At 38.7% G+C, this 22,758-nt stretch overlaps 2 protein-coding genes across 2 annotated transcripts; one reads left to right on the top strand and one right to left on the bottom strand.

The window, feature by feature from the left end:
* Nucleotides 1–1,501: 1,501 nt before the first annotated feature.
* Nucleotides 1,502–6,914, bottom strand: LOC121960317 (uncharacterized). Its single transcript, XM_042509990.2, has 5 exons — nt 6,576–6,914; nt 5,352–5,532; nt 5,179–5,274; nt 4,719–4,769; nt 1,502–3,801 (listed from the first exon to the last, which is right to left on the bottom strand). Exons 1-5 carry the CDS (start codon nt 6,783–6,785, stop codon nt 2,495–2,497), a joined length of 1,845 nt encoding a protein of 614 aa, XP_042365924.2. The 5' UTR covers nt 6,786–6,914; the 3' UTR covers nt 1,502–2,494.
* LOC121960318 (uncharacterized) lies at nt 6,663–21,936 on the top strand. The gene is made up of 6 exons (XM_042509993.2): nt 6,663–6,789; nt 11,919–12,064; nt 17,196–17,646; nt 19,346–19,546; nt 20,183–20,293; nt 21,638–21,936. Exons 3-6 carry the CDS (start codon nt 17,341–17,343, stop codon nt 21,692–21,694), a joined length of 675 nt encoding a protein of 224 aa, XP_042365927.1. The 5' UTR covers nt 6,663–6,789; nt 11,919–12,064; nt 17,196–17,340; the 3' UTR covers nt 21,695–21,936.
* Nucleotides 21,937–22,758: the final 822 nt, after the last annotated feature.

The raw sequence follows: 22,758 nt of genomic DNA, 5'->3' as shown, positions 1-22,758 counted from the left end.
AACCAAGTTGTTGCATCATGATCCTGAAACAAGATTCACAACTTTTTTTGCATTTCACATAACAAGTGTTGCTTATGTGACTATTAGGGCAATGTAGTTGCACCGTGATTAAAAACCACGACAAGCACAGTTTGGCATTACCGACCCCTGTGATCATCAACCTTAGTAGCTTCATAAAATTTCTGCCATTTTGCCAGCAAGTGTCCAATTTTGGACCTGATATTAGAGATCATACTGTGGAGTCTCCCAAACTCCACAAGAACTACTCTTCTAAAATTACTTTTCAGGGAAAAGAGGAGGCACATGACTTTTAATTTTTAATATTAAACCAAGCCAATCTAAGTTTCTCACCCCCTTGTATATTTATTTGCCATCCCGTCTCAACGTGATTATTTTTAACTGTTCTAAATAACTAAATGATGAATTGTGTGTGTCTGTGTCTGGGCATGTGCTTCTTATCGAGCTATTTTAAACAAACTTCCTGCAAAGAGAATTTCACCTCTGTGTCACTGAGAGTCTAATCTCCGTAAAAACACTGAATTCTTAGCAGCATTAAGCACCGCGAGCCCAAAGGTTATACTAAATGCAATAAACTGGTATTAGAAGTGTGTGACCTGCTTAGCACAGCCTGAGACGGAGTCACACAGGGAAACAGTTAGCGTTGCTGCAGCCTCAGAGCTTTTCACTAAGCCCGTTTAATGTGAGGACAAAAGGTGTCATTTCAGTTTTCTGGGGCTCAGATTTACTTTATTTTTCCATGCAGACACTTTTTAGAGGGAGGCAGGTAATGACTATTGATCGCATCCAATCAAGTTTTGAAAGTTCTTTAAAAATCCTATTTTATATGTGATAATTCTGTTTTGACAATTGCTTGAATTGCTGCCTCTCTTTGTCCAATTTCTTGACCTGTTTTTCTTTTGTTGGGAAGTGATTCTCTTTAAATGTATCTTTGTTCCCTTTACTTTCAACAAAACAAACACCATAAATACCTTTAAATTCTCAAACGGTTCTGCCAGTCAAATCACCCGTGAAGAAATTAAAATGACGTCTGACTGTCAGTACGCGTACCTGTTGATATCTCTGATGCGTCATCCTGTTGCAGCAGTAGGTGTAGAGCTTCATGTGCACGCTGCAGTTTTGTGCATGTTGAATCTCTACCACCATCTAGTGGATGACTTAACCCTCTGAAACCTGGATTGACCATTTTTGTCATGCTGCATTCAGACACATTTCACAAGATTTTACATCTTTGAACCCTGAGAAACTTTGAATTATTTTGAAAATGTGCGCAAAAAAAGACAAAGAACAGATTTCCAAGGAATGTCCTGCAAATTGCAGAAAAAAAAACTTGTCGATTTAAAACATTGCCTTAAAAAAAGCTAAGAAAAAATGTCCAGAGAAAAATATTTATGATTATATTAATATTATATATTTACAAAAATAATGCATTGTTATTGTTCTAAGCTACTGTCTGCACTTCTATACAAGGTCTGAGGCACAATGAAGCGTTAATTAGCTTTGGTTATCAGCTTTCTTTATTGACCTCATTCACCCCATGTCCTTTGTTTAATGGCAAAGGAAATTACCCACATGTAAGTAATTTGTGTGATTCCAGTAAAACCAATCAAGTGAAAAGAAAACAATCTGGAAGTGAACACAGCTTGAAGAAAGAGCTGCAAAGTCTACAGCTGCTAATGAAGACAGCAGAGAACAAACTTTAAAGACATGTTTCACTTTTGAAGTCAGTTTCAAAACAGTTGTTACTTTTTTTTATGTTTCCTAAGAAGTCACACTGACATAATAAAAAATAATAATAAAATAAAAACACATTGTTTAACACAATATTTGCCAGAGGAGTGCTGCATTGCTTTAAAATTTAAAATATTGTCATTTTCTGATAGGAATATGTTAACATAGTTTTTAACTTTTGGCCAAATGTTGTTGGAAACCTTCCCAGTTAGAAAAAGTTGACATGAATGAAATCTTTAACGCCGTATACGTAGTATTTTGCCTTTGGTTTTCTTTCAAGTAAAAACTTGACTTTATTCTTGTAGTATTGACTTTATTCTCGAAATGTAACTTTTTTTTAACGTGGCCCTAATTCTCCGTTTTAGGAATCCAGAAGACCGACAGGGTGGATTTATGATGCTAGTTAGCCAGTTAGCACACACATATTAAAAGAAAAAAGGATATTTACTACAAACAATAACACAAACAATTATCAACCGTTTCTGCTACAGAGCTCAGTGGCTTTTTTCACCCTCTTGACTTAAGTCATTGTCGGTGATTTCAATCACCGACAGGTTTTCAGCAAATTTTATATTTGTTATTTATTCTGGGATGGTTTAAAACATCCAGGGGGTTAATAACTCTGTATAAACTCTTGAAAAACTTCAACAAATCTTTATCATGCCACAGTATTTATTGTCACGTTGTCCAGTCGAGTCTCTGTAACATAAAAGTACATGAAGTGACCACAGAGCAGTGAGATGTTTTAGATTTTCACAGCAGTCTTTTCAAACAGTCCGTCTGCCAGCTCACCTGGCAGGTGATCCGTCTGATGCTTCCTGAAGTCGCTGTGGTATGTGAATCCTTTCCCGCAGACTTTGCAGCAGTACAGCTTTTCTCCTGCGTGAATCCGTCTGTGCAGCCTGAGGCCGGCGGCTTGAGCGAACCTTTTGCCGCAGACGCTGCAGCCGTACATTTTCTGCCCCGTGTGAATCATCATGTGCATCTTAAGGTTGCTGGGGTTGCTGAACTTTTTATCACACTGTTCACAGGCGTAAGGCCTAACCCCCGTGTGCACGCTCATGTGATATTTGAGATTGACCATGCAGCGGAATTTTTTACCGCACACGTTGCAGACCGGCTGCTGCCCCGGCTTCTGCCCGGTGTGGATCCTCATGTGGTTCTGTAGCGCGCTGGCGTGGCCGCAGCGTTTGCCGCAGGTCTCGCAGACGTACGGCTTCTCCCCCGTGTGGGTCAGCATGTGGTGCTTCAGAGCGCTCAGGTGACTACAGTGTTTACCGCAAACCTCGCAGGAGAACAGCTTTTCTCCTGTGTGTTTGCTCAGGTGACTCTTCAGGACGCTCCAGTCGCTGCACCCGAGGCCGAGAAGGTCGCAGCAGTTTTCCTTTTGCATGTGAGTCACACGGTGAGTGGCCAAGGACGAGGACGAGAGGAAACTCTCGCCGCACATTTCGCAGACAAAATCTCTGTCTCCTGAATGTAGATTCTCGTGATCGGCCAAACTCTGTCTGCACTCGAAGGTCTCGGGGCAAAGCGAGCAAATGAACGTCGTTTTTAAGGCGGAACACCTGTGCCGCTGAAGCGCCAACGTCCCGGTGAACTGGTTCTCACACAGCGTGCACGTATGGATGCTGGGTTTCTTCGTGCTGTGCTGGCGCATGTGTCTTTCGAAGGTGGACTTGTAAGCAAACTCCGTGCCGCAGTCGGAGCATTTGTGAAGCTTCTCTCCGGTGTGACGGCGTGAATGTGCGATGAGCGCCCGCTGCACAGAAAAACGTTTCCCGCACTCGGAGCACAGGTGAGGTTTGGAGTGGCTCAGGTAGTGTCTGTCCAACATGCACTTGAGAGCAAATGATTTGTCACAAGAAGGACATTTCAGTGTTGCCGTTGTCTTCTTCTTTTGAGCTTTGGATGTGGTAGCGAAAATGCTTTTATCCTCACGGACGCTATTTTCCGCACTTATGTTGGAGGTCAGCTCTGTGAGCATCGCTTCAGCTTCAGCTTCAGCTTCAGACAGGAAACCAGAGTTACTCTCACATGTGGCTGCACCAGCTGCAAGAAAAAAAACCGCTCCATTAGGGGATTTGAAATAGAAAAAGAAAAGGACACAGTTAACACAAACTAGAATTTTAACCCTTTTTTTTGCTTATGAGGAAAAACTGCTTAGTAAGACAGGGAAACATGTTTAATTGTGATAAAATATTAAAAACTGACTGCATATTTGTACTAAGTACTCTAGACTTGGAATGAGTTACAAGACAAACCTCCTCTGGATACACTGTCTTAATATTAAGCGTTCAAACATCACATTTAGGGCTGGGCGATGTGGCCTGTGAATAATATTGTGATTATTTTAGGGCATATAGTACTGTAGACTACTAAATTAATAAACTACAAAATGCTAATACAAAATACTAAAATGCAAAACAAATACAGTTACAATAAAGTTATGTTATAACCAAAGTACTGTTATAATAAAGTCACATAAAGTAGCTACTGTTTTATAATAAAGTTAGATAAAGTATTGTTATAATAAAGTAGAAGTACTGACACTAAACTTAAATAAAGTACTGTTATCAAAACTTAAACTAAGTACTGTAATACTAGCTAAAGTAGTTGAACATAAGTTAAATAAAACACTATTAAAATATCAAAACACTGTTATATGAAAATCAAACAAAGTATTGTTACAATAAAGTATCTACTGTTTTATGATAACATTAAAGTAATGTTTTAATAAAGTCAAATGAAGTGGTGTTATAATAAAGTTTAATTACTTAGAATAAAGTCAAACACACAAATGTTATAATAACATCAAAGTACTGCTATAATTAAGTTAAAGCAGTTATAATGAAAAGTAGCTACTGTTTTGAGTCAAATTAAGCACTGTTGTCATAACGTTAAATGAAGTAGCTACTCTTTTATAATAAAGTGAAATATCTGCTGGTTTTCAGAGAAACAGTCGTTACCAGGTTTGATCACTGATTCTGCTGCTGCTGGTTCTTCAGGATGTTGCTCCACTGAAAACACAAAACATGAAATAAACCTCAGTGAATCTGTCGTTAGGGGACGCAGGTTTTCCAATCAGAACTATTAGTAGTATCCTGTTAATTATACTATATTATACTACACACAAGGAAGTTATGTTGCATATCCACCATGGAAATAAGTGTTTTTACTACTGACATCATTATTACCGTTCTGTTACCTTTAACTGCTAAATCGTGGACAGATCACCAGTCAGTCACAAAGACAGACAGCCTAAATTTATAGTCACCAGTTAACCCCACCTGCATGTATTTAGATTGTGGGAGGAAACCAGTTCAGGCATTGGGATACTGAAATAAAGTTGTGTTTCAGTAAACAGTTTTTACAAGTAAGTGAGAGACCAGAATAAAGAAATAAAATGACGCAGCAGCAGCTGAATACCTTTGTAATATAGGTGGTCGGTCTCCTGTGTTGTTGTCGGTTTGGGTTTTTTCTTGACTTTCTTTCTTTTCTGCTGAGAGCTTCTGGATGTTGATTCTGTAATTTCACAACATAATATCCTGTTTGAAATTAGAAAGCCTCTTCACAGTCACTCAAGCTCTTATGTGACTTACGTTTTTCGGGTTCAGCCACATGCCCTGCTTTCATCCGTCCCATCTGGTCATCGAGTCCGGCGCTCTGCTCTCCCTCTGCAGCTCGACCGTCCTCAGCTTCACACATGGACACTTTCAACATCATCAGTATTTTATCGACTGCACTTTTGGTTAAAGCCTCCATGAGGGAGGCAAACTGGTTCTGTAAAGTCGAGAGTAAAAAAGAATGAAGAGCAATGAAAGTTGTTAGTTAAATCAGTCAATTAAATAATTCACATCTATTAATAAAAGTTTTTAGTTTTCCAGTTTTCAGGAGGATGCAGAATAAAAATCTGCATTTTTTTTCCCAATCTGCAGAAAATCCATGGAGCTAGGATTTCCTGTTTCACAAATGTAAGGACATGCTTCTTGGTTTTATATAATTAAATATCTTGGGGTTTTGGATCAACGGTTGGAGGAAAAAAATGCCGATAATCTGTATTTGCGTTTTATTTTAATGATCGGCAATAAGATAAATTAATGAAAAAGTGTATTACACTCGACCAACACCAGGGAAGACAGTACACGATACATTCAAAGACAGTGTCAAGTAAAAGAGGAACTTTTACTTTGTAAATCCTCAGGTAGCAATTTATATTCATTCTTAAGTTAAGTTTCAATAACATTTATTAAAGGCATTAAACAAAGTTTTGTGTCGAAGTTTGTTATATTCCAAATTCAAAACACTGACAGAAATATTTTCATTGTTATGTAAATGTCAAATCGGTTCCAAATATCGGTCATCTGTCACATAAAGTACTAATAATCGGTATCAGTCTACCCCTATTATGTAATACATTATTTTAAAATGGGCCATTCTGCAATGAGTACTACTTACTTTTGACACTTATATTTTGATACCGATGCTTTTGTACTTTTACTCATGTAAGAGTTTGAATGCAGCACTTACACTTGTAACGGAGTATTTGTACACTGTAGTACTGCTACTTCTCTAAAGTTAAAGATCTAAATAGTACTTCCGACACTGCTTTTAGATGTTCTTGGCGTCCTCTCCATGGCAACGACCGAAAAGGCTCATGGGTAGTGTAGTTTTAGTTCCTTTCAAATATAAAAATGCGATTTCTCTTGTGCTCGGGATAATTAAAGTTACACCTAAAAAGGCCGTTTTTAGAAACTGAACTGCTAACTGGCCACCTGCCCATTCTCGAGTGTGTGTGTGTGTGTGTGTTTCTGTGTGTGTGTCACCGTTATAAGTGTATTAATCAGGTGTGTGTCCCTCGGTAGAGCCGCGGCGCTCCTCCTCACGGTGCCTGTGTCCGGATCGGCGCGCTGCTGGACGGTAACAACCTTCACCGAGCACTTCTGCAAAAGTCTGCCGAGCTCCGCCACCGCCGCCTCCGCCACAGTCTGCATCACGGCGGATATCTGGCACTCTAAAGTCTCCACGGTCAACATGTTTGTGAGTTACTTGTAAATGTGTATTTTTTTAAATCCTGCAAAATGTAGATCTTTTTTCCAGCGCTGAGCAAGTTGTTGAACTGTGTTGTTGATGTTCCGCTTTTTTCCTTCTTCTTCTTCTTCGTGTCATTTGCGGTAGATTTGTATTTTTTAGGAAGACTTCTGCCCCCGTGAGGAGATAAAGTGGTGCAGCAGCACTACAACAGGCTGTATTGATGCTGCTGCTGCTGCCTAAAATTTGCTTTTCATTTTTTTAAAAAAAGAAGAAGAACAACAACAACAATGATAATAATAATAATAATAATAATAATAATAATAATAAGATAATCCTTTATTAGTCCCACAGAGGGGAAATTTTCAATAATAATCATAATAATTAGGGATCAACAGATTAATTTTAATTCATTTTGCATTATCTGTATCAGCGTTTTCTTATAATGATCACCTCTAAAATTAATTGATTAAAAAGTGCAAGTGTCCGTATGGGAGGAACTTCAACTCCTCGGGAGCGATTTTTATTAATTCATTTTTTAAATTTAAATTTTCACATGAATTTATACAAAAAAACCCCAAAAAAACAAGTTGCTGGAAACTTGGTGTATATGATGTTGAAAGTCTCAGTTTTGATTAAACATTTTCTAAAGGCATTTAAACAAAGTTTTGTGTTAATATTTTAATTTTTATTGTAAATGCATATCGGTTCCAAATATCTGTTGTCGGTCTCATAAACTACTAATAATCGGTATCAGTATCATCCCTGAAAAACCAATATCAGTCGTCCCCTTAATAATAATAATAATAATAATAATAAATAACAATAATAATATTAATAATGATAATAATAATAAGAATCATGATAATAATAAAAGCAAGCAAGCAAAAATGTATTTAAACAGACCATTTAATTCCAGGCGGAAGCACAATGTGCTGCAGAAAGTTCAAGATACAAGTTGCAAGCACACAACAAAGCCATCAACTGGCCATTAAAGCTTATTAAATCTATTAAAATTAAAATAAAAAATCATTAATAAATTACTAAGATGACGAATGAACCAATAAGAGGTACAATGACGCAAGTCAGAACTGATTAAAAAATGTCAAAATTAAATAAAAATATTAATAAAATTACACCATTAAAAGAGGATAATACATATAGGTTAAAATGGAAAATAGAATAATAAACCAGTGAAAGTAAAACACACCTAGGTTAAAACCAATTAAAGAAGACATTAAAAAAAAGTTAAAAGGGTGGGGTAATCTTAATGTCTTAAGGTAACATGTTCCAGCAGTTTGGAGCATAACAGCTAAATGGTTAATAATATTAAATACAGAAAATAAATACAATTTTTGGGCTCAATGACCGATTGAGATCTCCAATCCAGATCTCGTGACACACAAACAGCTTCAGCTCTCGTCTCTGCCGCGCGTTGACTGTATTTTTCCTCCGCAGATGTCACCACAGATCATTCACTTCATGACAAAATGTTGTGCGTTGACTGAACTCCTGTTCCTGCTGAACTGAGCCAGTGTGTTTGATCGAACTGCTGTCAGCTCAGAAGGCACAAGAGGGAGGCCAGATGTTTTTTTAGAGCGATGTACGGCCGTCAAGAGACTCCACATGTGGCTCTTTCCATTCAAAAATGAGCGTCAAAATCTGCACATTAAACAAAACATGACGTGAATTCAGCCTCCATGAAAAACACATTTTCTTTATCGTAATCCCTCACGGGCAACTACACATAAAACTGTCTTCATATTTCCAGTTATCTTTATTCATATATTCTGATATTATCTTATCTGGAAATCAGTCCTGAGGAAAAGTACACAAACATGCCATTGAGTACAATCTTCTAATTGTTAAAGGGAAATTTAATTTAATTTTTCAGGACTGAGTTCAGCTGGCAGCATTTCAAACTGTCAGTCATTCTGCAAAACAAAGGGGAAAAAAAAGTTACACGACCTGAGATAAGCATCTGATAAACACAGGTGCAAATTCTCCTCAAAAAAAAGAAAAAGCTGCAATTGAAGACAGAATATAGATCCTTTCAGACAGCACAGATACTTATTAATATGTCTTTTTTTGGTCCTTAAAAGTACTCAATCGCAGTGATTCACAAACCTTTTTGTCCCCAATAGATGAGCTTCATCCACATCAACCTATTATATTTTCAGGTGTGCTCATTTGAATTAATGTTTAACTGGATATTATTCAAAACTAGTTATATAAAAGTTTGTATTGCTACAAAACTTTCTTCACACAAGAAATACTGATCTCAGAACTTTCAGTACCTGGTGTAGGTTTTCTACAACTGCTCGTACATTTCTGCAAGCCACGAATACGTAGCAGATATATATATGTATATGTATATATATATATTGCTAAAACAGTGATCTGCAGCTTGGCAGCTATCTCACCGAGGTGTCACACCATTACAGAGTCAGCTGTCAAATGTTGATATGATAAGAAACGTATGTAACGTATCCATAGTTTGTAGAAACGTACAATGTCAGCAGTTTCTTCTGAGTTTTTTTGGGCGCTTTGAGCACCACAAGCCAAGTGCCATTTAGTTCCATTATATTCAACAGAAGGCAGACATCTCTACGGCCGATATCTTCAACACTCGGCACCTCACTCCAAAACAATATAGACTGATAAATAGCTCTACAGGTATGAGGAGAAATGAGTATCTTGGGTGAACTGTCCCTGTAATGGAAAATGCTGGCGTAATTCTGTGTTATTCTTATTGTCAACAAATCCCCCCAAAAAACTAAAGAAAAAAACAACAGTGTCCATTTCTTAACAATTTCCTATTTCCCTACCCTGTCTGTGACACTCTGCCTGATCTTTAAAAATACCCCACAAAAATAAAGGGTCATTTTTCAAAAATGCTCAGTGATGTACTAAAGCAGCTGGACACTAGTTTTTCAGGAAATGTTACTCAGTTAGGAGAAAGTAGTGCATTTATTGAGTGCTATTTTTAGCCGTGGATTAATACACATTTAAACATATATATATACTGTTGCAGCAAGATGGTGAATGTGGTATTGAGTCAAAATAAACTATATGCATTCATAGTAAAAATGTGTGCAGCATTGTGGCTCATTGGTGTGTTTTTAATAGTTTTTGGACCACAATGGTCCGCTATGGCACAGCACAAGAAGGTATATCAGGCTGTTTTTCTTCAGTTGTCAATAAAAACAAATAAATTGTGACTAAAGAGAAGAAAAACTCTGAGAGAAGAAAAACAGCCCGAGCACAAAAACGTATAGTTTTTGTGTGTATTTTGTGTGATGCACCTTAAATAAATATAAGGAACAACAGTTTTTTAAGTCATACTTCCCCATGATATCTGTACAAATGAAGAACTTAGCCACTGTGAACAAACTGCAAAGACTCCCTGTTCAGCAGTCGACTAAGCTCTGCACCTGATCAGAAACAGCAGATACACACAACACAAACACACTAATCCAGAGATCTTGCCTCTAAACAGTTCAGACTGATCCGCAGACTGGCAGGTTGAAAAACTCCTCTTGTAGAAAAGTGTTAAAGAAAGTAAGGTGCTCCTTGTATCAAAAACAGGCACATATCCTCCTCCAGCTCCTGAAGCAGCAGCAGCAAACACCACAGCAGTGTAGTAATCCCTGGCAATGTGATTTTTATATTCTGTCCCAAATCATCATGCCAGAGACCCACACAGCCACAGCAAAGACACAGCTCCGTCCTCCAGGAAAACTCACAGCTCTACCCTCCTCCCGTCATCTCCGTCTCCTTTCTCCTGCTACTTTTTCTCTCACGTTCCAGTCTCGCCGGTCCTCCCTCCCCCCACGCTCCCCTCTCAGGCTCCCATGCTCGGTTTAACTTTGGGTATTTCCCTCATTAACTGCTACGCCTATATCAGGAACTCCAGAGAGGCCTGAGGAAGTCTGGCTCTGAAATAAAATGACAGCGTGCTCCTCTGATAGTAACTAATGATGATCAGCCCCCGCGCTCTGCAGGGTGGGAAAGTCTCATGGCAGGTGTGAGGACAGCAGCTTTAACAGTCACTGATTGGACAAAATGAGAAAACCCCTCCCATCTCTGATTTTCTTTTCTATTGCTTTTTTAATGATTTTGCTAAAGAGGGGTATTGGATATCAAATATTGACTCAAGTTGCCCTGAAAGGTGACTTTGCATTTGTAGCTTGCATGCAACTAAAGCAGGATTTATAGGCAACATCACAAGCGGTGCTACCATAGACACATATTTAGCAGGCTGGTCAAGACGTTTTTCATTGGAAGCCATTGTGCTAAATGGAGCTATAGGCACTAAATTTACGATATTCTTATGATGCAGAACGCACTGTTCTCATAAACTGTTTGTATGTACGAAAAGTAATACACCAGAATTCATAACGCACATAATCATTAGCCAGTAATTAGTATATTACCCATGTAATTATGCAGGCTGCAATCACCTAATTAAAGCGTTGAGGGGAGTAAAAAAGGATAGAAAGCAAAATTCTACATGAAGCAGCAGGTTGCTGTGGATTGGTCAAACAAACATAGGACTTTCACTCAGGAGACCAGTGTTTGTGTCCTGTGTGAAACCAAGGATACTTCATTTAGTTATTTTTTAGGTACCTCATCATTTCTTTTCACTTAGTTTTACGTTAAGTATAAAATGTGATGATGCCACACCATGTTTACATAATTTATCTTTCCTAAACTTTTGTAACTTTACATGCCTAAACCTATCCTACGTAACTTTATGTTAAACATGTTACTCTACCTTAAGTGCATAATGTGCCTAAACTTTACGTTAAGCACCTAACCTAACTTAGGATAAATTGTATGTGCATTTTTATAAGATATAATATGGATATTTTTCCTCAAAACAACATGGAGTTGGGCCAACAGGTCGCCTCATTACATCTGACCACATGACGGTAAATTCCCCAAAATACCAGACTGATCTCTACGTGTAAATCTGGTTGTGATGAGATGTGGAATCACAGTGAAGTGCAGGGCCGTTCAGGTAATGACAAACAGAACGAGGTGCATTGTTACGCCAAATCATGCTGCTGCAACATACCAGCAATACCTTCAGAGTTTCATCATCGAAACAAATCCATCTGTGTCTCCTTCTGCAGGGAGAAGAGAGGCGGTGTGACCTGTCAGCGAGGCCCGGGCTCTCATCACTGCCTTTTATTGGTCCTGACGGCGACTCGGTGAGAGGGAGCACCACCTACACCAACAAATGAGACGCAAGGGAGTTTCTGCAGGCTGCACTCTGAGGGTAAGAGCAGAGGAAATGGATAAAAATGGAAGATTAGTCGATAACTGTCCGATTAGTTACCATGCAAAGTGACATACTGTTTGATAGTTGTTGTCTGAAAATGTCCTCCAGAAAGCAATGAGAAATTTGACTTAATTTCAAACTGAAGCATATTTCATAACAACCATGAGTATGTTTGAATTTCATGCCAAAATGTCACTCAAATTAACATGTACTGACCAGAAAGAGACTCAAAATAACCAGAAAAAGATTTTAAAAAACCAACCACAAAAAGATACAAAATCATCTCAAAGAAACACAAAATAACTACAAAACTGGCAAAACAACCACAGAGACAAAAATGGCAACAAAGAAACATTAGATATAAAAAAAGACATGAAAAGAGATGGGGAAAAATGACCACAAAAACTGGCAAAACCACCACAAAAGGACACAAAATGCCTACAAAGAGACACAATTTGAATTAAAAAAAAATCACAAAACAACCACAAGGAGACACAAAACAATTACAAACTGACACAAAACAACCAAAAAAGACACAAAATTAACTCAAAGAAACAAACAATAAATATAAAAACTAAAAGAAATACCACAAAGTCACAAAAAACAACAAACTGACGCAAATTGACTACAATACAACACAAAACTCAAAAAAACTACTCAATTTGACAATAAAGTGACACAAACAACCACAAGGCAAAACAAAATGACTACAGAGCGAAACAAAACCCACAAAAGTACCGAAAAGAGACACAAATTTACCTAATATAGAACCAAAGTACTACAAAAAGACACAAAACAACCACATGGGGATGCAAAATGACTTCAAAGGGGTAAAAAAAAACCCACAAAAAGATCCATAATGCTGGATGGTTAATGTAGCTAATATGTCAGGCTGTGTTTAATTGGCTGACAGGTGTCTCAGCCAATCACATTTAGCCATGGTGGCTGCTGCTGATTGGTCCGTGCTCAGATGATGCCATTAATCTTCTTATGTATTGTAAGGTTAGATGGAAGTAGTTGATATATGAGGCAATAAGGACTCATATTTAATACATACAGAGACTAATATACAGGACCACATGCATGTTTTTGGCCGGTGCAGTGCATGTTGCATGTGAGGACATGATCCTGCAGGGCTGATAATGAGCGCTCAGGCTGTAATTACATTATCAGTTTCAGCCTGCAGCTAAATATCAGATATTTTACATAATCAGCTCAGCAGGCTAACAATCAGATTATTGTTTGGCACTTTCATGAGTAGATATGAATGCACGAGCAAGCAGTGAATAAATTATCTCATGAACCAATCAGTGATGATTTATGGTTCATGTCTGCACCCTGCAGCTGCCTCTTAAACCTGTCGCTCGTCTCACTTTCTCATAATAAATTATCAGTTCTTTCTCAATCTTATGAGTTTGAGCACACTCAAACTCAAAGTGAAACCAGCGTGCTCAGACTCGTGCTAAACTATAACACGATCCTGCTGTATGCCGGGCGGTTAGCGGTGCGTGTGACCGCTGGAGCTTACTTAATGGGAATCACACTACAATAACACGCTCCATCCCGCTTGCTGGGGTTTCAGTTTTTACGTGTTTGATCCACAGAGGCAGGACATACCAAGCGTGATCTTGGCATGTGACCCCCGCCAGCTGTTCACTCACCATACCTCTGACCTCCAAACCCCCGAGAGTCGGAGTCAAATCATGCTTGACTTGGTGGGGCCTTAATGAAAGATGGAGACGCGGCGACTCAGATATTGTAAGCATCAGAGTAACTTAGTGGAAGGAAGGTTTGAATTCCTGGATTGCCACAGTGCCTGTCACCAATAGTAACACATTTATCAGAAAATGTTATTGTTGCAAGATATTCCAGCTCCCCTAGATGAGATTGTATCAATATATAATAAGGATAATATATATAGTTATTTTAAACAGACTGCCACATCTACCACTGTCTCCATTTGCTCTATTTTTTAGTTTTTATAGATTTTTATTTATTTTTTTAGAGCTGCTGTCCTTACAGTACATTTTAAAGGTCCCATATTATGCTTTTTCTCAGATTCATACTTGTAATTTGGGTTTCTACTAGAACATGTTTACAAACTTTAATGGTCAGAAAACACTTTATTTTCATCATAATAAGCAGGTTTTCATTACCCCTCAAATTCTACGCAAATTGAAATTGCTAATATGAAACGTGCCTACTGGAAACACGTCAGTTTCGTAAAAACTTTTTTTTGCCACATTCTGCAAAACTGCGATGGAAACACTTTTTTTGCTTTTATAGATCACATGACACAGAGTCACTCTGCACAGGTAGCCACTTTCTAAATAGCTTTGACTAAGTGCTTGTCGGTAGGAACTGGCTCCCTCGGGCATGATGCAGCAGGCGCTACAAGAGGTGTAATTGCATCGTTTAACTCTTCAAAAGTTGAGTGGATCATCTGGAAGTTTTGAATCCACAATTCCTCTGTGAAGTCGTGGACTATTTCCTCTCAGAAATCCCTCATACGTGGCCACCTCCCCGTAACACGCCTAAGTCGCCTTGGAAATAATGCTGATTTACCTCATTATTTGAGTTTGTCCACGTTTAATATGTATATTGTTCATCTAACATCACAGATAAGGCAGAAAATACAGAAAAGCATAATAGGTCCCATTAACATTTTTTAAGGCTTAGTTGTCTTTAGTTCAGTCTTACATTTAAAATTAAATGTGATAGATTACAAACCGTTTCAGTCATTTAGAAATTTCTTTGGTTTATTTAAATAGCCACAACATGGACTGAATACACTGCTGACCATTGTCATTCTTTTTTTTTTTTACAAAGTTTTCCTTTTTATATATTTTTTTAACAAATTACAGGCAAAACATGAAAATCAAACATGAGACTCTTAGTTTTTGTAACTGTAATATTTTACATACAAAGTTTCCATCTGACAATAGTGATTATAGGATCTTTTACCATCAGAAACAATTCAAATGTTCTTGTAAATGGTAAAATCTGCTGTACTTACAGTATATTGTGCTCCGTCGCCTCGCTCGAGCAGTGACCCAGTGACGCTGACTCCCTGCAGCTTTCTGTGTGTATCCTGAATGCCAGGAAGGAGTGGGCCGAGACTGACGCCTTTCTCTCCTTTATAAATCAGGCCTTATGAGTTGACATAGTGTCGTTTGTGCATTAGGCCGGCTCCGACTCCAAAACAATTCAAAGAGCAGTTTGTTGGTCCGGCCCTCGTCGGCACAAAGCAGCTCATTCAGCCCGAGTCTGAGTGTAGGAAGTCAGGTTTTGTCCCCCAATTCTCTCAATGCAATTCACTTCAACAAAGCTTTTATTGGCAGGACAGTTCGTTATTTAAAAACAAATGCTGGTGAATAAATAAAATGAATACACAAAAAGAACTTATACACAGTACATGGGATTATACAGCTATACACTAACTTCCCTGCAACAAACAAACTGATATTTCTTGGCTGAAGGAAATGGGTTTAGGTGCATCTTATATCTAGATAATGTGCCCTTTAAATAGCGGGAAAGTACTGCGTCATTGACTTTAGACCAGGATTGAGACCATGGATTTGTAAAGGGAACAGGATACGGCTTGGAGATGGGGTCCTGCTCTATGACAGTTGCTCAATTGTGCATAAAGTTCAACCTTCTGGGTGTAAAATTACTTATCTTTGGCATCATTTGGCCCAAAGAGCTACTTCCAATTTAGTGAAACGAATGATTTCATGGGGGTTGTGACATTCAGGAAAATGGATCCACTGATTTACACATATATTTGCCAATGTAAGTCTACAGGAACGTGTGTCTATGGGCCCAATGGCATCACATGATGGACCAAGAAGCTACAATAACACGGATTGGCCATTACGGACAATTTAACCCATTTCTTTGGGGAAAAAACAAACCAACATGGGATATAGAAATATAGGTTATTATAATCATATGTTTAAATTATGTTGGAGAAAAAAATGTTTACATAGATGCTGACACTTCTTTGGGGTATTTTTTTTTTTACTTTTCTTTTTTTAATTTATTTTCAGGTAATTTTCTTGAAACTTTTTTTACTGAGTTCTTGCTAAGTTTTGGGCCCTGTCTTGTTAAGTTGCTCAATGCCTTCTGGCCATGTTTTTGAGAGTAATCAAACCAATTTACATGGGTTTCAAAGAGGTAACTTATTCCAAGTTCAACTCCTCCTGATAGACGTTTGTCTAAAAACTGCTCTTTTAATGCAGAAAAGACGAAAGCTCTTATCTGATGTTATAGCAAGAAAAATAAAGTTATTATTGGCTCGGCCTGGAGCGATTTTACTGAAGTCCTTTCTCTGAACGAGACCCTCAGTGCAGTTCCTCAGACAGCCAGCAGATGTCTCTCTTGCTTTACTTTCATGTATAAATCCAACATGGGCTCATTTGCCTGAAGAGGAAATAGTCCAAAATTCAGCAAAGTAATACTGTAAACCTGCAGCTTCAGACTATGCACTTTATTAGCAAATTTGGCATCAGAGGGTTTTTAACTTTTTAAAACCTGAGCAAAATGGCTTGTTTATATTTTTTAAAAAAAATAGGAAGAAGGCAATGAGCAACTTAAGATATGGCCCAAACGTGCAAGATATTAGTGAGGGAAAAAGTAAGAAAAAAAAAGAAAATGACCTGGAAAAAAGTGATAAAAATCTAATTAAATAAAAATAATATTTATATTCTTTTTCTGTAACAGAATTTTAAATATAAAATGATGAATTACGTCAACATCCTCCCTTCCCCTTTTTTAAAAAGCAAAATTTCAGGTATTCATCTTGTCACATTTTAATTTTTTCACTCAATTTACACCACATTGCTTACTGCTTTTTCCCTATGTTTTCTAAAGAAATCAAAGAACTTTGTTTAGGTGTCAAAGGTTTAAATGCTCCTGAAAAGCATCTAAATGCCGCCAGAGGAAACCGATGTTGATGCAAAGGGTTAAATCTAAACGCAGAAATCCTTTCATAGTGTTTGTGGTGTTTCTGGTCATGATTTTGGATGGACTATTTAGAGCACTGGTTACATTTTTTTACGTCAGTCAGGGAACTCCCCCCTTGTCTCTGTCTCTCCTCCCTCTCCTCATCCTTCTATCCTTCACTAAGCTCCAGACCTCCTCTGGGAACATCAGACGCACATCGGTCCGGCTGATGTCGATCCTTCTCCTGAGCTTCCACAGACCTGATGTGTTGAACAGATCTGGTTCTGGGCTCTTTAGACCTGCAGGAAGGGACTCAGAGTCTTCACCTAATGAAATCTTGGACTATGAGGGTGAGCCGACTGCTGCAGGTGTCCCTTTTGTTGCTGGGATTGTGTCAGGCCCGCCGCACCCCTCCACCAGGTGGTCCCCCCAAACTGCAGGAGGCAGGTGAGGTCCCGGTGTCCCAGCTGAGGATGCTGTCTCTGGGACTGGCTCACCTGCTGCAGGGGGTGGAGGAGAACGCAGATCAGCTGGAGCAGCAGGGAGAGCAGGTGGCGTCAGAGCTGGACGGGGCCACAAAGAGTCTGGAGAGGCTTCGTAAGGAGAATTTACAGGCGGGACGCACTCACAGGCAGGTGAGGAAGAATCAGACCTCACAGAGCAGATTTAGACAGCCGAAAAAAACTTTTCTCTGTTCTCTGACACACAGGCCCATGATATTTTGTTCAGCTCATACAATTTTTAACATTTTTTATTATCAAATCTGCAGCAAATTTTCTTGATTAATAATTTATTTTGTGGACTTTAATCAATCAATCAATCAAATCTTTATTTGTATGGCACTTTTCATACAAAGAGTAACACAAAGTGCCTCACAGAGATTAAAAACAATAACAGAAATGAAAAACATCAATGAAAATCAAGAAAAATACAGACAGCCTGACCCTCCCACCCCCACCTAGACGTACGCAACAACACACACACAATCATGTAGATATTCCCACACATATTCGCAAAGGCACCCGAACATCCACCCTTACCACCCACACACACGCACACATACACCAACACACACCAATTGTTACTAAAGAGACATGGCTAGGCACTGAGACCTGAGGCGAGGGAGAAGCTTTTGGGGCCAACCTCACTGAGAGAGGTCACGGTCCAGCACTGGGCGCCGCCACAGAGACCATCCCAACCCGGGCGGACAGGAGTGCCCGCACCAAGATGCCGAGCCCTCTAGCCACCCGGGCCGAAACAGTCCACGGTACAGCACCCCCAATGGTGGACCAGAGACCACTCCCAGTCCGGTAGGCCCCGATGAGGAAACACTGGAGCTAAAAACTAACACAATAAAATAAGGTAAAGAACATAAAACCTAAGAACGTAAGGGACTGAAACAGTAAAATAAGACAAAGAATACAAGTGCACAGTAAAATAGATTAAAGGTTATAACCGCTAATAATTAGATAGATAAATAAATGGGAGACTAAAACAGTGGGATAAGATAAAATAAAAAAGGAGAATAAATAAATAAATAGTTAGTTAGTTAGTTAAAAGCCTGATTGAAAAGATGGGTCTTGAGCCTCTTTTTAAAAACCTCAACACTGTCTGTGATCCTGAGGTTCTCCGGGAGGCTGTTCCACAGACGGGGGCCATAGTAACTGAAAGCCGCCTCCCCATTTCTTTTAGAGCTAACTTGTGGTATGGTTAAAAGGCCAGTGCCGGAGGACCTCAGGGTCCGCGAGGGTTGATAAGGTAAAAGCAGCTCAGTTAGGTAAGAAGGCCCAAGACCTTTGAGACACTTAAAAACAAGTAAAAGAACCTTAAAATCAATCCTGAAACGCACCGGGAGCCAATGAAGCGATTTTAAAACCGGTGTAATATGCTCCCGCCCTCTGGTCCTAATGAAAAATTAATCAACAGAAAATAAGCTGCCAACTTCAAGTTCCTTTTCTTGCTAAATTTTCTTAATGTTTCAACATTCGGCCTGCTTTGGTTACAAGTTGTGTAGGTTTACGAACAAAAAAAACAGTCGGAAAATACCAGGTTTTGGTGGCATAATTCCATCTTAGAAAGATCTAGTCTTAAAATCTCATTTAAAAAAATGTCTCCTTAATTAAAAGACGCCTGTGTTTAATAACCTTGGTGTCATCCCTGCCATCTATGGATGACAATGTCATCGCTTATGGCTAATGTGCCGCTGAAATGTGAGTCAATCTCTGTAAAATGACAAAAATTGGGAACAGCTGGGAAAAATACTGTATCAGGAACATACAGATTCTGTAAAAAAAAAGGTTGCCTCTTTGAATCATGAGATATAATGCTCTCCAGGTGAGAAAAGACCTGCAGATACTCAGTGCACGAGGGGACAGGCTGTGGAGGGTCGCCAGAGATCTGCAGAAGGGGCAGGAAGATCTGGAGACGGAGCAGGGAGCCATGCAGCAGCGGATAAACCGGATCCTGCAGAAAGTGAAGAGCCTGAGCACGCCGAGGTCAGGAGGTCAGACTCAACTCAACATCAGCTCTGTGAAGGTGAGGAAAAAAAGAGTTTAACCCGCTGTCTATTTGAAATGGCAAAGAACCTTCTCCATACTGCTGTGACAAAGCTGGAAGTTTCCTTTTGTCTAAATATCATTGTTTATGCTATAGCCCAAAAATACAGGGGTGTCCACATTTATTTGGCCATATAGTATATTGCTTGCTTTTGTTTTCTAACCCTCTGAGACCTAGTTTTCCTGTGCTGTGTTCAGGTGCCTGTGAAAAGCACTGAAACCTTAGAAACATTGAAAAAATGTGTTTGATTTTTAATTTTTTTTAAAAAAAAAAAAACATGGCAGTCAGCAACTGTCCTACAAATTGAAAAAAAAAGTAAAAAATGACATAAGATTTACCTGAAAATTGGCTTAGAGAGAGAAAGAGAGGGAGAGAATCATACAAAATGTTCAAACTAACTAGGGAAAAATGATCTTATTATTGCTAATTTTGGGGTCATTTTTTTCTTAATTGCTCATTGCCTCCTTTCCATGTTTTTGAAAAAAATCAATTTGCCAGCCAATTTGCTCAGGTATCAAAGGGTTAAATATTAAACAAAGCTTTTAATTTAAAAAAAGAGACTTTCTTGTTGCAACAGATGTTTGTCAGCGGACGTTACAAATTTAACTCTTGCAGGTCATCATGGATAAACAGGCCCAGCGACTCGCCAGTTTGACCTCGGTGGTTTCAGCCCGAGACAGACTGATTGACAGGCGCCTGCAGAAGATTGACCTCCTGGAGAAACGTGTATGTTGGGGTTTGATGCTCATAGCTTTTTCTCTGAAACTATGACTACAAGATTACTACACATTTTCGATTTCAAAAGTCTGTACTTTCCCAGACTCAAATTTCCAAACTTCTCTGTAGATTACAAAGACAACACAAGACAGACAATATGACGTAAAACTACACAAAAGAGACCATCACTTAGAAAACACAGAATAAAAAGCTACACACAGTAACTATAATAATAACTACTGAGATTTCAAAACTTAGACATTAATACTTAAAAAGCACACTGTAGGCGGAGTAAAATATAGTAGAGTTTCTAAGTAAAAGCAAGTTGTACAAGATGAGTTTTGAGGGTTTTTTTGAGTATTTTTTCTAAAGTTGTAAGTGAGGTGGACATCTTCAGCTCTGAGGGGAGATTGTTCCAGAGTCTGGAGGCGTACGAGCTAAAAGCAGCATCATGTGGGAGAGTCAGAGGAGCACAGTGATCTCTCAGGAGCGTCAGCTGTGAGGACTTCACTCGTCTGGACCGATGCCACAAAAGATGATGAGGCAGCTTAACTACTTGAAACCTAGACTGACACCACTCGTGTTGTGTTCAGACGCCTTTCAGCAGCATTAAAAAAAACATTGAGACTTGAGAGAATTAATTTGGTCTCTTCAATGACCCAGATATGCCTCACAAGAGAGCAGGCTTTGTTTCCTAAATTTGCAAGAAAATAGGAAACAGTGACAAGAAAATTAAAATTAGTTTAGAAAATACCCAGAAATGTGTGTGTGTGTGTGTGTGTGTGTGTGTGTGTGTGTATAGAGTAATATTAGCACTTTTCTCAGGTCATTTCCTTTTTCTTTTTTTACATTTAATTTTATTTATTTATTCATTCAATTATGTTATTTTTGTGTGTGTCTGCTAATTTTCTGATCACTTCTTTTCTTTTTCTTTTTGTTTTGGCTTTTGGCTTTTTCAGGTTATCTTGTTTTCTGGCTAATTTTCAGGTTATTTTCTTATTTTGTTTTGGTGGATTTTCAGGTTATTTTCTTGTTTATTTATTTATTTTTGGCTTATTTTCAGGTTATTTTCTTGCAACTTTGTTTTTTTCTTAACAAATTTCTTGCTAATTTTAGTAATGTTGTGTTAAGTTGCTCATTGCCTCCTCCCCATGTTTTTAAAAGGAAATCAAGCCAATATGCTCAGGTTTCAAAGGGTTAAAGTCAAACTATGTGTGGACTCTGTACAGGAGATTGTGTTTTTGTGAGGATCCTGGCTGCAGTGTTTTACATCATGTTGTACATCAGTTGTCTAGTTTTCTCTGATTAAACAGTCATATATTTCTTTATTTTGGACCTCTGTGTTGGTTGTAGGTGTCTGCGAGGTTCCCAGCAGCACTAAGGGCAGATTCTGCCTCCGACTGTGTCTGATGAGCACAGCTGCATCAACACAGCCACTCTGCACCGATCCACTCGCAAGCTGACTTCATAGAGCCGAAACTCCCTAAAGGATGTGTCACAATCAACAAATATGCACCTAATTTTGGCTATTGTGCAACACAGCCTGTCAATCACCACAAAAACATTTATGCTGAAAACTGTTGTCAGTGTGTTGACCTCAACAAGACTTCTGTTTTAAAAACGGTTCAAAAATAAAACTCTCCTGTTCCCGAGTCGTCATGTTGTGGCTCTGACTTCCATAATATTGTGGTTGCTGATGGTGGTGAAATGACTTGTGAAGATATTTTGACTCGTACACACCCAAATAAACAGAACGCACACTGAAGATGGACCAGCAGCTCTTCACAGCTGTCTCGCCGCCAAATGTGACAAAGGTCGTGTGTTGAATCTTGAGCTGATATCTGATGGCCTCAAGTCAGCGTCTTGACGGCCGACTCGCAGGCAGGCTGTCCCCTCTGGTGTTCCCAAACAAACGTCCAACAACTCGAACTCTGTCCCACTTAGAGGAAAGACAACAAAGAACCAAGGAGGGAAAGAAAGAGGAAGAAAGACATTATGAAAGGTTGACATATAGAGAATTTAATAACAACAGAAGCAGTAATTGAAGAAGGAACCAGAACAACTGAGTGAGGAGAGAAAAAATGATACAATATATGTGAATTCAGGAGGATACAGCAGCTTAAATGAGTGTAGATTATGTAATACAGCAGGGTTACTGTGTATGGATGAAGTGATGCCTTTGAAATTAGAGGGTTTGGCAGGTGCGTCAGAGCTGCAGCAGCACCCCCCAGAGGTAAAATATCAAAGTATCTGAGCAATGTAAAGACAATGTTTTTCAATGTGCACTGTGTCTGTGTAGTGTATTTTAGTCTGTTGTGACATTCTTAGATGCTTTTCCACAAGAATAATTTGGAGTAATTATAACATCTCCTCAATATGCAGACTCCCTCTAACCCAATAATAACAGCATCAGAGTTTTACATATATTTATATATATATATAATAATCCATGTATTATGTACAATAAAAAGAAA

This window comes from Plectropomus leopardus, chromosome 20 (assembly GCF_026936395.1).
Source record: "Plectropomus leopardus strain MGB_pleo_1.0 chromosome 20, ASM2693639v1, whole genome shotgun sequence".
Taxonomy (NCBI): Eukaryota; Metazoa; Chordata; class Actinopteri; order Perciformes; family Serranidae; genus Plectropomus; species Plectropomus leopardus.
This window is presented reverse-complemented; position numbering and strand designations above follow the sequence as displayed.